Raw genomic sequence first — 16749 nt, forward strand, 5'->3', positions numbered from 1 at the left:
AGATGTAATTTTAAAGCCAATACTTGATTGGTCCCTAATCACAATAACTTAGGGAATCCTTGAAATTTAGAGTGTAGTCGATCTAGTGAAAACGTTTTAGGTGAGCGAAAAATAGAGTAAAGTCGAAGTTAAAACTCTTTATTCAAGAATCTAATATTTAAGCAAATCACACATTATTGCTTTAATATGTTAAGCATGTAAGATACCACTGCATAGTGTTACTGAATCAGAAGATTCGTTCGTTCGTGTGCATGTTGTATGAGAAACGTAACTTCAGTTTGGCATTTTTTTCTAAATATCATACCATAAACTGATTTTTATCAAACTGCGTAAATCCTTTAAACTTAAACTATGGTAGCTATCTAAATTGGGCAAGTAGATTGACACGGGAGAAATATGTCCTATAGTTAGGAACACTCCAGATGGGAAAACAACAATTACAGCCCAACTTAATTCTGTACTCTCACAAATAGGACCCCTGCACAATTACCCTTAGCCTGTTAAAATAATGCAATCCTAATCCCAATCCCAATCCAACAGTTCTATTTCTAAGCATATTGATGATAAGTACATGTAAATAAATGTATACATTTTTTCAGAAACCAAATGACGCAAACAATCCAACAGTTTTTGAGAAAATCACAAAATTAGATTTTCTCTTGACTGCCTCGAGGAACACATACGGACTATACTAGTAATTGTTTCTACAGAAAATTGCCAAACAATTTGTCAAAATGTTAACAGAATATACACGTTTTGGTTTTGGTACATACATTTTACTAACATTTATATGTCAGGTTATATAAAGGTAATGAAAACATTTTAAACACGTTTTATATGAAAACCGGAAAAAAACACACACAAAAACCCCACCGCAACAACATTTCAAAAATGTTGTCAACATATAAATATGCCAAATATGTTTTGGTAAACATTTTTGGTAAACATTAAGCCTATATTCAACCGTTACTAACATTATAATTTAATGGGTTGTATAAAGTTTTCAAAATGTTTTTTATGTTATTAAAACGTTTTATAGGCCTACCTTTTATATACGACATTTAAACGTTTTCTGTAAAACGTTTTGTGTTTGCTGGGTTGTTGTTAGTTAAATGCATATATTTCCAATACTATGGCTGCATAAATATAATTATTATCGATTTCTCGTCATCAAGCATCGTTAGAAGTTAAACATTAATGGAAATAGAATAGCAATAACCAAGACATGTTACATCGAACTATAAAGAAGCCTGTAGCGACCCTTAGCATGTAAATGGTTAATTGGCCGGAAGTTATATACGTAGAAGTGGGCTGCATTAGTGGGTTGTACTTGGACTTGTTAAAATACCGTTTAATATCCCATAGCAAGCAGGTGATCATACCTATTAACGTCCACAGTAATCTGTTATGACTGACGTGTGGTGTCTTCACAGGATGGTTGGTTAACAAGGTAAGTGTGTCACCGATGTAAATTGATTTATTCCGCCAATTAGAACACAATTGTCAAACTTTAAACTTTCAATTGCAATTTGTTCCTCTTCTGGAGAGCGGGATGACAGATACCACATTTTTCCAGTTTTATAGCCATATAACTATAACTGAAAAAATACAATGAAGCATAAAAAAGTTGAAAATATTTTAATATTAAGTAATTTGTTTTTATAGGAAATAAATCAAGGGAGCCAATATTCGCATTTATATATTTCCATAAATCTTGCTGTTCTTGAGTAAAGGACATGCATAACTATTAACAAAAGTTTGGGTCGTTTTTCCCCCCAGAGCAGAGAAAACCATGCACATGGGGAAGAAATGAATATATATCAAGGCTCATAGACCCATACCATTCTTCTTTTGTGTCAGCTTTATTTGTCCCATATATACTGACCCGAGGAAGGTATACGGACTACTGTGTGTTTTCATATAAAATGTTTTCAAAATATTTTTTATGACCTTTATATGTATAATCAGACATTTTGAAATGTTATTAAAACGTTTTGACCCAAGCAAATCGCGTTTAGGCGGCATAAAAATTGTTTCACTATTTACGCCGGTGGAGTGGTAGTTTCTAAGGGGGGGGTATGCATTATTGGAGGTCACAAGGGGGTCTGAATGTTTCCTAAACCATATGGTTGGGGTGTTAAGTTTTAAATGGAGAAAAAGATGAAACCAAGGGGGGGATCTAAATATTTCCAGCGGACGAGAGGGGAGAATGAGAAATTGGTTGAAGGTTGTTTAATGAAACTCCCACCCCGCCCTTATATATTAAAGCAAGATATTACTTTATCGGCCATTATTCACGAATGTGTCCTTTTAATCGCAATTGTATCCCAGCAAACACAAAACGTTTTCGACATCATTCGCAAAAGGTTATAAAAAGATTGTCAGAATACGTTTAAATGTCGGGTTATATAAAGGGTATACATGCATTAAGAGTATAAAACGTTTTCATAACCTTAAAAAGCGTTTTTTGATAATCTACTGCTTAGCAAACAAACATGTTTTACAGACAACGTTTAAATGTCGGGTTATATGAAGGGTATAAACACGTTTTAATAACATTCCAAAAACATTCTTGAAAACTTGATACAAAACATTCTAAACAGAATGTTATTCTGGGGTTAAAAAATATTTTGCGAAAAATGTTTGCCAAAATATTTTAAAAACGTTTTCATGACCTTTATATAACCCGACATTTAAATGTTATTAAAAGGTTTTGAAAAAAACATTTGAAGAACATTTCTGTGTTTGCTGGGTTCAAATATTTTAACATAATGTTATTTAAGTATTGACACAATATTTGGAAAAAATGTTTGCAAAAATAGTTTACAATAACATTTTTTGAAAACCCGACATTTTAATGTTATTAAAACGTTTGTACCTACACCAAAAGCCAAAATATAACTTATTTAAAATATTTTTAAAACGTTTTTGTGTTTGATGGGATGCGACATATCACAAGCAACCTGTTTTTCGTAATATTTGGAGACATATCTTGATAGGTTTTACCAAAACGATTACCGTTAAGACTTAGCACTGCCTTCCTTATTTCACGCAAACTTCAATTTCAATTTCATATTCGAGTTTACCAGGTCTACATGAATGATGAGTAATTGCAGGGTCCCTTGAAAATTCAGGCTATGTTATATACATTTAGTTAATTTAACCAAACACACCCCAACTCTCGTGTCACTGTTCTTTGTTTACCCCCCACCCCTTCCCCTCAAGAACGGAAGGAATTAAATTTTTTTATAAATTTGTCTCAGGAATCAAAACGCATCCCCTGCACCCTCCTCCACATGCATCATAGCTTCAAACATTTCTCTGTTGAAAATTACATTTTGTTAACATTCACTGTAGAGCTGATGTAACAGGATTACTCCCTATTCCAGAAAAATTCAGAACTATTTTTTTGGATTAAAACTATTACCCTGTTTTGCCGAATGAGACATACCTAAATCCTAATCCTTTAGTTGATTCTAACTGGCAATAAATGTCGAATTTTAATATCGGCAATTTGAGAGAAAATGGGCCAAAACATGCAATTTTGCATGTCTTATTTCCAATAGTCATAATAGACTTGGCACAGGGCATACACAGGGGTAAATATTCAAAATCTTTAGTATAGGCCAAGGGTTAAGAGTTAGCTCAAAATTTTAATATATTATGTTAAGTTTTGATAATTGGTTTATGAAAAAAATTAGAAAATACGTTTTCTCAAAGTTAGAATGCATAACTTGAAATTGGTCTTTGTACAAGTCTATCGGCTTGATTGTCACAGCATTCGAAAAACGCCCTAAAAACCGCATGTGGTTTAGCCTTATTTCCAAACCTGACCAAAAATTAAAAATGTGACTTGCCAGTTCGAACTAAATAAAGGATTAGGATTTATCTATGTTTCATTTGGCAAAACAAGATAATATTTTTTTAATTCCAAAAATTTTAGTGTTGTATTTTTCTGGAATATTATTACAATTCGCCGTAGAGGTGATGATGTAATATGATTAACTATCATCCCCCCACCCCCTAGAATGGTCATCAACAAGTGCTCATTTTGTCAGCCCTCCCCCGGTTGAAAATCTTCTTAAGCTACTGTATTTATATCAATATTCGCACAGAGAGTTTAAGTATTGGCCTATGTCATATTTTAATAGAGTCATTAATGTAATAGAATATCCGTAGTAGTGTCCCATACGTCGGAACCTCAAACATAAACCCATATCTCACGGAAGTTGCATGGTGAATTGATAAAAGTCTAGTCGTGCATTTGACAGCGAAATCCGTAGTAATTTTCATTAATACAATTTATGCATTATGTTTGCATCCAAGCAGTCAGACAACACGCTGCAAAATGTGGCATTGTTTTGTATTCTTTGGAATATATAGCTACGATTTTGTGTGTGTACAGGGCCGCCTACTTTATACACCATCGAACACTTTAAATTTCAAAATTTATCAAATTAAATATTAAAGGATATCATTGTGCTTTAGGCACCAATTAATTTGAAATCTTGTAAATTTAATTTGTTTATATTTTTAATATGAAAACAAAAAATGCAATTTAAATGTACTAGACTCGGACATTGCACAAATTAATACATGCGAGGATCAGAAATAAACGATTCCAAGCCCGAGAAATTTTGATTTAAATGACGTGTTTGGGGCTCGAGCAAACTAACATATGAAAATTTTGAGAGATACAAAATCAGGACTCAACGGGGATTGAACCGCCGGTCGCTAGATTACCGGACCAAAGTCTAAACACTGCACTACCTGAGTTCACAGTCGGTACCTACTCGAGCAAGCTCAACTTAAGTCCCCGTCCTCGCATGTATTTTATGTCTCCCATTGTCTTACGCTATTGTGAAGCATATAGGCAGCCCCTTCATCATTATTTAATATTATGAATATGATTGGCCGCTGAGACACAATGAGAGAGTTATCATGGGGACTTAATATGCTTAAGTTGGGATTGCCCGAGTACCGACTGTGAACTCAGGTAGCGCAGTGGTATTGATTCTGGACCGGTACTCCAGCGACCGGGTTCAATCCCCGCTGAGTCCCGATTTTTTTCTCTCTCAAAATTTCCATACGTCAGTTTGCTCGAACCCCAAACACGTATTTTTAATTTAGTTATCGTTCCTTGAGATTTATTTGAATTGAAGTTCAGAATGAAGGTTATAAGGCCAAAAAGGACAGAAAGACATAATGATTTTTTCAAGTTTCCCAGAAATTCTCTCGTATACATGTATAGAAAAGAGCTTTATGGAAATTGGTAAGCTTACAGCTAATCTGGTATAAATGATTATTCTCTAAATTTAAAACATAGGACTACTTCCGTCAATACAGGGTGATTCAGAAGCTTTTAGAAAACCTGCATTTTTTTCTGTTCAAAATAAATAAATAAAACTAGGGCAACTCACATTGCTCTGTCTCACGTATTCATATGTTAATGGTTTCCGACTTGCTTCCACATTTTCTATTTTCGAGGTTTATATCAGATTAAATTTATGCTTACTCCAAACACACTAATTCTAAATTTTTGAAGCCAACATCCCAAATTTTCACATTGTTCGTGCTACGTGCTTTCTTACTTTGTCTGTCCGACACCCTTTTTAGTTTTAGCTAAGAATAGAATAAATGAAACATCCTCAGCAAAAGCAAGCCCTATAAGGCACCACGTTCAATTTGGTCCTATAGAACTATCGGTGCCCGGTTAGGTACCGATGACTCTTAACATCGCTCCCTGGAGATAAAATAAATTGTATCAAGCATAATATTTAAGAGTTGCATAGTGTTATCGTTTTTCATTTAAATAAAAACCAAATGCACTCTAAAAATATTCAGGGTTCAAGTTCAAGGTTTATTTGTTTTCTCAATTCACAAAAAGTTATACAAATGGAAATGCAAGATAAGAAATACTTAATGATAATTATTATAGAAATACAATATAAGAACATGAAGTGAAGAGATGTGGATGCCGCAAAGACCATGAAGACGCAGAGCGTGAAGCTTGTGGCACCCAATCTGAACAAGATGGAAATTTAACTTACGCTACAATATTAATATGTACTACAATGATGATATCATGTGGCCGAAATAAGAATAAATGAAATTTAATTGAACGGAATCATAAAATCAGATAATCAAAGTACAATAATAAAAAAATATATAATAAATCACATATTTTGACACAAAGCTGAATGAAAGGAGAAGCGTATGATTCCTTCACATAAAGATAATTTGGACAAGATCGGAATCAAATATATTGTGCCAAATAAATTAATGGGGTATGGACAGACTGAACAGGGTACGATAAAAAGTGTCATCGGTACCTCTTCGGGCACCGATAGCGCTATAGGACAAAAACAAATGTTGTGCCTAAGTGATAATCTACTTCTTGCTCTCTTTTTCTTTTATTTTCACAGAGATTGTTTCATGTCCAGATGGAATAGGTGCGGTACACGAGGACAACATATGCTACTGTGATACGCCTCCCGAAAATGCCAATTGCGGTAAATAAACATCTCAAAAAAGTAACTGACCCCCCTTAAATAATGACCATTATTCAAAAAGGGATGATTGTATTACAAATCCGTAAAATGCGTTGGAAGCAGAATTTATTTCTGCACATTTTGACACCTCATTTGTAGCAATTGACCAAATATTGACGTCACAACGTACATTTAAATCAATGCAGCCCAAGATTTGAAAGTTGCAGTAAATTCTATTGATTTTGCATTCAGTGTAATGGAAGGAAATCTGTGTAATGATGTCTGAGTTTTTTTGTATTGTAAAAAATTGTATGTAAGTGCAACTTTCAAACATGGAACTCAGTACATTAAATTGACCGGTGTTTTATTGTTTTCTGGGCTATCGTATCAAATGAGGTTTCAAAATGCGCAGAAATAAATTCTGCTTCCAATGCATTTTACAGATTTGCAATACAATAGCCCCTTTTTGAATAATGGCCATTATTTAAGGGGGGTTAGTTACTTTTTTTTGAGATGTTTAAAATAAAATTGTTCATATAATGGCCATATTTATTTCTGAAAATGTGTAAACTTTTCACTATACACGACATGAGTAACAACCCGTGAATAAACTCCAATGATCTGTCTGATCTATTACATTGATTCAGCTCAGGTCCTAGGTTCAATTCCCGGAAGATCAGTATATTTATTGTTCTTGTTGTGCACTCGACCACAAGTGTAGTATATATTAGAGAGGCTCAGTGCGATGATGTCCCATTCGCCATGAACCTGGTGTCGGGTCTCTGATCCAAGGCGGGTGTTTATATATTGAACGTTCGATTCGTTTAAACAGCGGTATACGTAGAAGTGATATCAAATTGACGCCACACGTTCACGTACCGCGTCTACGTGCGAAAAAACATTCCTTTCTATTGACTGAGGGAGAGGGATGACGTTATTTTTCACACAATGACGTTAACTAGACAATGCCCTACACCTCTAACATACACTGTTTGGAGAGGTCACACGTCGACGGTGAGAGCACATGTGTATTGTGTATAGGAAAATGAACAGTAACTGCAGTAAGAAGAACTCAACTATTGGAGTCTCCGGCCTCGGGCCTGCCGGTCCGGCCTTGATGTTTTTGTTGATACTGGGGAAAACATTGAAGATTGTTCATGGACCCTAGATAATCATGATAAACGTGTGAAAGTAACCAAGTGATAATTCGAAATAATGATTGTGACCGGGGATTGTGATCGCCTGAGAACAATGCATGTCCTGAAACATTTCCCGAATTCAGTTTGATCATTAATTCTACAGTACCCCAAGCATCATGTAACGAAATATTGGGACAGGGAATAATTGATATACAAATCAATAATTAGTAAGCTGAGATCGTGATATAGTATTGCAAAAACATATAATTTAATTTATTCAAACAATTTGCAGATAGTTTTAAAACATTTTGCTTATCTTAACTTTCCAGTATGTGGTGAAGATGAATTCCAATGTTACAATGGTCGATGTATTCCACAAACATCAGTATGCAATGGGTACAAAGATTGCGCGCAGGCACAGGCAGAAGACGAGATTAACTGTCGTAAGTATCGCTACAGTGGCCTCATCCCAAATGGCATAATTCAATAACCTCAATGAAACAATAATAGGGCAAACTTTGACCTTAAGTTACAGAGTATGAGTTTTTGTACCCAAATTTTCATAGGTCATTCAATGAATGTACAAATGTATTTAGGTTAAAGAACGTAACCGTAACCCTGATAGATGAGCATGTTATCGATCCATTTTCATATTTTCCTTTGAAACATTGAAATATGAACGTGAGAACAATAATCCCGTAAACTGACATCTTATGTACTTATAAAAAGATTTGCAAACAAGTTCGGATGTATTTTGGCCAAGTGGAAGCAGAATACTAGCTTGTCCAATCAAATGTCCATTTATTGGCAAATTACGCCGCAGTACCCATTTCCCATCCAAATGACACGGCGGTTGTACTTCCATGCGACGGGTGCGCACATGCGGTGTCTCCCCGTCAGTCCGAAACACCGACAATCCGAACCACCCTCAGTCTGAAAATCTAATTGAAGTTAGGGTTATGATTAAGGTTAGGGTTAGGGTTCGGGTTGATGTCTTTTTCACTTAGATTTTCGGACTGACGGGGGTTCGGATTGACGTTGTTTCGGACTGACGGGGTGTACCCCGTATGCAGACTTTATTATATAGTTGGATATAAATATAAGTCGTATACAGCAAAAACTTCTTCTCAAATCCCTTATGTGTTTTTTTCGTGTCTGTTACGCCTAAGGGATTTGACACATGGATTTCCCTTTCACAAAAGGGATTTGTTTGGACGCTTCGCCTAAAGCAACTATACGGTCCACAACTTATAAGTTCCCCCGTAATACTTTTTAGAATAAGTCAAAAATATATTACGAATTGTAAAAAATGTAAAAAGGTATGTATACCCCTATTTGTTTTACACATATGGACCAATTTATTGTGTCACACGTCATTGCGTTCAGTCACAATGGTTAATTGTGTAAGAAAAGATGCCGTTTTAAAATTTGCACATAAGTCCATAGCAATCAGGTTTTTTTTAACAAACACATGGACTCAGATGCAACTTTTAACGCTGTTTAAAACGGTCTCTTTTTTTACATAATGAGCCATTGTGACTGACCCCAATGACGTGTGACGCTATAATTTGGTCCATATGTGTAAAATAAATACGGCTACCCAAAGCTTTTTACACGTTTGCATTTTATCAAATATTTTTCGATTTATTTTAAAAAGTATTTAGGGGGAACTTATAAGTTGTGGACCCTATGGATACCGAGGCTGAGACAATAATTATTTCGGATCGCGTATATTGCGTAACATCATCATGATCAATGAGAACACTTTTTTGAGATGCACGTCGGAACTTAATTTGCCACGAAGTTGCATACTTTAGTACCGTAGTTAATTATTATAGATACTATTTCACCTCATCATACTTATTGGGATTATTAGCATTGTAGTGAAGAGCTCAGTCAAAAATGTTTGATATCAGAAGGACATACTTCATAATTCAGAATGCAATTATTGATGTGTCTGATGTGCCCGCAGGACGCAGGTCCCACAAAAATACTGTGCAGCTCCCAGGTCCCACACAAATATACTGTGCAAAGGTGGGTTACAGAGTAAAAAAAGACGTGATTAAAAAACACCATCGGCAAATATGATATTTTTTATGTGTATTTAATCCACAAGCGAATCAGACGTGCATGTGCATACTTAGGTATGGCAGGGTGAGCCAATTATTGAAATAACATATTAGAATTTCCGAAATACATTTTCAGAGTTGAAATTAAGGTTAGAAAAACTCTCACTCTTGCGCTATATACACTAATTCATGTTTATAATTCATGTTTAGTAAGTCACTGACGCGATCTTGAGCTCACGTATTTTGGGTGTATTCCGTGTATTCACTAATATCATTGAACATGTCATGATCAAGCAAAAATATATTTTATGACTTCAACATAATACAGATCTTAAGTTAAGCCAACCATAACCATTAAGTAAGAGACCACACTCTAAATGTTGCAACGGTTAATGAAGTTGAAATGGTTGAACCGTTTGTTGCACTCTCTTGATGCTACGTACTTTGAATAAACCTGTGTACATGCAGTGCTAATCATGATATAATTACCATTAAATGACCATATGTGTCAAAATAAGTCTTTTGGTAAAGTGCCCGTAATTGTTAGATTACAATTTCTTTGCTCTTTATACAAATTACAATGTATTTTCGGGACAACTATGTGTTAGTGCAATAACACATACGGTAGTTGTCCCGAAAGTATGCGTTTGTATTTATGGGACAATTATGTGTTGGCGCAATATAAATAGCCAATAAGTTACTTTTACCAATTACGAGCCCTTATCCAAAAGACAATTGACACCTATGGCTGTTTTATTGGATTTATATTGTCATATAGGCACTGTATGTACACGAGTTTATTCAAAGTACGTAGCATCAAGACAGTGAAACAAACGGTTGAACCATTTGTTCACAACTACATTATCCATTGCAAAATTTAGAGTGCAGTGCTAATGTCTAGCGTCCAAATCTTTGGAACAAACGTTTGAAAGTGTTTTAGGCATGCGTGAAGGATGTTGAACAGATTTGGCTTGGGCTGCCCTCTTCAAAGTGTTGGGCATTTTTGGTAGGGTCAATTAAGGTCAAACCGGGGGGTGTCGAAATTATAAAATATCCCATTCTTTTTTAAATATAAACCAAATTACTCGTCTAGTCTAAAGCCAAGAAGTATCCGCGTTGCGGAAATTCCGCGGAATTGCGGAATTCGGAGGTAAAGCGGAAAGCGCATTTCTGAGGAAAAAAAATAAGCAAAAATGACCTAGAAAAAGGAAAAAAATACAATTGAAAAGAAATAAATAAAATACTAAGTGAAATGGGTCTTCAAAATTCATCAAAATAAAGTAAAATCCGTCATAGATTTACCGTACAACGCCTGTCCTACCTCCCATTGCAGTCATGATACCCAATCATCACCCATCCCAACTTTGCAACATCGCAATGATCGCGGGTTTTTTAATGGGGACGTTGAAGGGCGACTACCGTAAAAGTAAAATTCTTGTGAAATTTTATTATGGCAGAAATGTGCTAAAATTACAAAGCGGAGAAAAGCGGAATTTAGCATTTGTAAAGCAGAAAATTCTTGGCTTTAGTCTAGTCATAAGGAATCCAAAAATGTATAGTTTGCCCTATCTGCGACTTTAAGTTACGACGCTATGGGCAGAAATGTGGCAAAGTTGAACTTCGGCTGGGTGCAATTTTACAAATTGGGATAAGATTGTCCAATTTCAACTTAAAAAATTCAAATGGCCACCTTGACATTGAAATTTCAAAATGGCTGCCAAAATGTATAAAATCGGACAACCTGGATTGGGAGTAAATATTAGGGTGCATTATGAGCCCTCATAGTGACCATTCATTTTGTATAATAGTCTTAACATGTTTCACTAGTTCAAATATTAACACAGGCTGCCAAATTGTACTTGATTCTAAGTTTGATTAATGGGTACACCAACATCTGGTAGCTTATAGAACTATAATAGAATAGAATTTCTACAGTCAGTCTACTCTGAAGTACAAAGTATACAGACGCGGACGCACACATTGTGCCGACTTTGAAGGCACGCATACCTGCAGCAGATACGCAGCACTGCGCACTGTTTACGCGCGCGTTGTCACTTTGTACTTCAGAGTGGACAAACTGTAAAGTTGTTCAGTTAAATTAAGATTAAAATTTCAGATTTTAAGTTTAAAGTTGTATCTATTGGATTAAGAATTGGTAAGTTGGACCTCATATTGCACAAGTTTTATATTAATTTTATCCTGAGTTTAGATAATACACAGCAGTGACCTGATTCGTGTAATTTCTGAAAACCATAACAAGGGTGTGGCCCATATTGAGCACTGTTTGCATGAGCTGTACAAACTATACAAAGAACATTTAACAGACACGCCTGGTTTTAATGCTACTTCTCGCTTTACGTGGAAGTTATGACGGATGCACAAACGGCAAGGGATAATAAACAGGATAGGGTGCTTATCCAAAACACGGAAAACATACTCACATGGTTTAGTTGTAATTTTGGTGGCGAACTACTATTAGGAAATGTATATTCATGAGTTAAACTTACATTTAAGTTAAAGGGCAGGTCTATTGCAAAAACAAGTTTATCTCTATTCGAAGAGAATAATTATTACATTACAAGTTGACACTTGTTGCAATTTTTTATGCGTATTTCTCCTAAAAAAGGAGAAATTGTGTGGGTAAAGTACGTGTTCTTCCCCGTTTGAAGCGTACGTGTTCTCCCCCCGTTTAGCTGATGACGTAAGTAAATGAAGCGGACACTATATCATGTTCTCATCATACAATCACAATCACTTTGACAAGTTTGACATTAGCAACAATGAGCTGTACTATCATTTACCATAACAATGCTGCATAAAAATATGCAGACTATTGTTCTCATTTCGCAAACAAAGCCAACACAGTATTGTTACTGTGCGTTTGCTTTGTAATATATATTTCATCCAACTGAAATTATAAATAACTACATGAGTTTGTGGACCTAACACGGTTTATTTGCTAGTCTCAGATGAAATTCTAAGCTCAAATTATGTATTTATTTTTTAGGCCTAATATTTCTCATGATATTGATATACATACAGGCTGAGTCAAAAAGAAGTAAACTCATGTTTGAGGGGCTGTAACTCGAGATCTGTAAGGGATCTGCTAAAATTCTACACGTCTAAATAAAAAAAAAATTGTTGCAATTGCTCACAGCAAACTCAAGTTATTCTCATTTGAATTCAACCACCCATTTTTGTAGCTGCACACGGTTTCACTTCCCAAGTAGCGGCCTACCTATTATATTGATTGGTAAGGCGCGATATTCAAATGCAAATAAAGTTCTGTGGCAGGTGTGGTTTCGATCAATAATTCCTACATGTTAAAGGGCTCTTTTCAATATGAATTTTACCTCATTGCACTACATTATAATAAAACGGCCCAAATGACAACATGGCACCACAATTTACCGGACGGGAGCGCACGTTTCTGTCGACGAAGTATCATGAAACTAAGAGTCCCACTGAAGTTCAGCGTCTTTTTCGTCTCCAATTTCCTACAGCTAACCGGGTTTCATGTAAGGGAGCAGTATATAAGAATGTGAACAAGCTCAATGTGCATGGGACACTAAGGAACAGACAGCCGGAAGCTTCAGCAGACCACGAACTGCTAGATCACAAGTGAACATTGCTAGAGTTAGACATGCGTTACAGCATGACCAAAGATCAGCTCAATCCTTTCCCCAATTAAGCTTCTGCCGGATCGTTCGTAGAGACTTGAATTTGTATCCCTACAAACTATAATACCGTCATGGACTTTTTTGAATATTAATTAAAAGCAAAAGTTGTCTTTTCAACAATAAATCCTGTTAGCACTTTGCTGATTCGTCGGAATTGAAATGGATGAAAATCAATCAGCCGTGTGCAGCTACAAAAATGGGTGGTTGTATTCAAATGAGTATAACTTTAGTTTGCTGTGAGCAATTGCAACAATTCTTCTTTTTTATTTAGCCGTGTAGAATTGGTCTTTCCAGTGGTGTTTTTATTTTTAGCAGATTCTATGCAGATCTCGAGTTACAGCCCCTCAAACATGAGTTTACTTCTTTTTGACTCAGCCTGTATGAATTGTAATATCACAATTTACTAATTTATAAAAAAGAAGCGGCTGATTGTTTGTCTTATGTTTAAAACCATTAAATTGTAATACTTAATTTGGAGTTTTTTCTGTGAACAACAACAGTATATGTTCTGTCCATTGAGAGCGTTTATAGTCCATTTTCTCAAAGCGGGCACATCTCATTTCATGACGTCACCGTTTTTCTAGGCCAAATCTGTCTCGTTGGAAGGAACTCACCGCTTAAGTTGGTTTTTGCGGAATATCAATTTTAAACGTCTTATTTTCTCAAAAAAGGAGTCATTTTCATTGTCCTCATAATATTAGTTTGCCAATGATATGATATTGTTTTTGCAATAGACCTGCCCGTTGATAAGACGGCTTAATTCCCAATTGCTTCACTCCACCCAGGTGTAAAATGGGGAGCTGCTGGGGGCTGAGATCAGTTACGGGTTATGGTGAAGAGGAAATGTTTTATGATAAATTATATCCTAATGGCAGCGGAATAATTGTTAAAGTGTGCCGGATTGTCTACTAAAATCTTCAGTCTGCATTCATTTTAATAAAGTTACTGATTTTTTTTATTTCAGATTCAGACTGTCCCAATGACACCAGCGGATATCTAAACTATGGGGAAAGGCGAGTGATATCATCAGCAAACTACCCGGACAAATACAGCAATGGCCTCCATTGTCGATGGCTGTTCAGCGGGCCGGATGGTGCTCTCATTGTCATCAAATTTGACAACTCTGCGTTGGACAGAACTGATTACCTTTTTATAGGTAGGTACCGGGCCCGGGGGGGGGGGCACTCAATAAAACGGGTGACGGGTCCCTCCACATGCGTTTTGGCGCCGTAAGTTAAATAAGACGATTATGGAATATAAAATATTATTAATTTTATTTATTCAATTATTTATTTATTAATGATTTGCCTACTTTTCAAATGTTACTGAACATATCATATTTGCCACAGGTAATGGTGCAAACCCGGGAGAAAAGAATTCAACCATTAGAGCGTTTTCAGGAGATATTCGGGCAGGGACCCAATATGCATCGTCAGGTTCTGAGATGTGGGTTACGTTCCATACGGACTCAAGTTTTGCAGCGACAGGTTTTCAGCTTTCAGTTAAGGCTGAGAGGGCAGACGGTAAGCATTGTTATCCTCCTCCTCCTCCTCCTCCTCCTCCTTCTCCTCCTCCACCTCCTTCTCCTCCTCCTCCTCCTCCTCCTCCTCCTCCTTCTCCTCCACATTATCAGCCTGCTCCTCCTCCTGTTCTTCCTCATGCTCCTCATCCTCTTCCTCCTCATTATCATCATCATCATCATCATCATCATCATTGTCATCATCATCATCATCATCACCATCTTCATCAACATCATCGCCATTATCATCAATGTCATCGTCATCGTCATCATCATCGTTATTGTCATCATTCATCGTCATCATCATCGTTATCGTCATCATCATCGTTATCGTCATCATCATCATCGTCATCATCATCACCATCATCATCATCATCATCATCATCATCATCATCATCGTTATCGTCATCGTCATCATCATCGTTATCGTCATCATTCATCATTATCATCATCATCATCATCATCATCGTCAATTGTAATCATCGTTGTTGTCGTCGTCGTCGTCGTCATTATCATTAATAATTAACAGCAAAAGCACAAAAAATAAAAATAAATAATAAAAAAAAAGTTCCAAAGCCTTTTATCATTAGTGATTTAAAAAAAAATTAAAAAGGACCTGCCCTATTTTTGTATTTTTTTGTTAATTACACAAATCAAACAATTTCTAAAAAGGTCCCTACGCTGTCCTCTAGGCCTATGAAGAACCTTAAAAAAGAAGAACAAGAGCCATTTTAGACATGACTATCTTCTGCAAATACCAGAAAGTACCATTTTTTGGGTAGCACCCTTTTTATCTAGAGCTGTTCTGTAGGCCTTTATACGTTTGCAGAACCCCTATAAATCTTTTTTCTAAGAGTGAATAATATCATAATCAATCGCCGACAAAACTAAAAACAGCAACGGCATCAAGTATCTTTTCGATTTCCTTTTTACCGCAGAGGTTTACGCGTGTTTCAATGGAAGTGGTGTTGTGACTCTTGAAAATATTTGCGACCTGGAAGTCAATTGTGAAACCGGTGCAGATGAGTTCTTATGTGGTAAGGTTTAGTACACCATCAGAACTATGATGTGTACATTAAAATCCATCATTTTTGGAAAAAAGGGCCCAAAACCTCTTTTGCATGTTTACTTACTATAACTTTTCCTAAATTCGCGGACTTGGCACAAATCTTGAGCATTAAAAATTGAAGGTATAGGCTGACACATTCCTCTTCATTTTCACTTCTTTGTGTTATTTTTAATAATTGATGGTGAAGTACTTTGACAGAAAAAAAATTTTCGAATGCGTAGACTGTAAGTCTTGGTATAAAAAAATAAACACGCATGGTTTTGCCCCTTAATATGGAAGTTAAAGTTTTATTCACATTTAGGTCGAACTGAATGATGAGAATGGCCTTTGAATAATGGCTGTTCTTTCGAACTGATACCATATTTATTCAGAGTAATAGTAGGCATTTACAACTAGCCATTAAGTTACACGTACTCATACAGTATGAAAGTGATAGGATTCTGGTACTTCCAAAACCAACAATAAAGTTGACATTTGATAAGCTTCGATTCTACATAAATTTAGATTAAATTGTCTTTGTTGATTCACTCCATCATAACATTGTACGCAAATTAAACCATAAATTTAGTTCTTAGATTCAATACCTGTGTGTCAATTTCTTATGAAATATATAGATTGCGAAGCAGGACAGTTTCAGTGCTATAACAGAAGATGTATAGATGGCGCCAAACAGTGTAATAACCAGCGAGATTGTAATGAAGGAGAAGACGAGATAAACTGCCGTGAGTATGCCGAGGAATATGCTGCCAAATCGCAAATTATGCTATTCCAGCTTAAATCCA

The 16749-nt window shown here is 35.8% G+C and overlaps 1 protein-coding gene across 1 annotated transcript in view; it reads left to right on the plus strand.

The window, feature by feature from the left end:
* The window catches only part of LOC140162709 (low-density lipoprotein receptor-related protein 12-like), a 31306-nt gene that overhangs the window by 7500 nt on the left and 7057 nt on the right, over positions 1-16749 (plus strand). Inside the window, exons 2-7 of the mRNA XM_072185983.1 lie at positions 6426-6512; positions 7960-8073; positions 14344-14535; positions 14729-14902; positions 15837-15935; positions 16582-16689. Of these exons, the coding sequence (XP_072042084.1) occupies positions 6426-6512; positions 7960-8073; positions 14344-14535; positions 14729-14902; positions 15837-15935; positions 16582-16689 (774 nt within the window). The remainder of the gene's footprint in view (positions 1-6425; positions 6513-7959; positions 8074-14343; positions 14536-14728; positions 14903-15836; positions 15936-16581; positions 16690-16749) is intronic.

Source organism: Amphiura filiformis, chromosome 10 (assembly GCF_039555335.1).
Source record: "Amphiura filiformis chromosome 10, Afil_fr2py, whole genome shotgun sequence".
In the NCBI taxonomy this organism is placed as follows: domain Eukaryota; kingdom Metazoa; phylum Echinodermata; class Ophiuroidea; order Amphilepidida; family Amphiuridae; genus Amphiura; species Amphiura filiformis.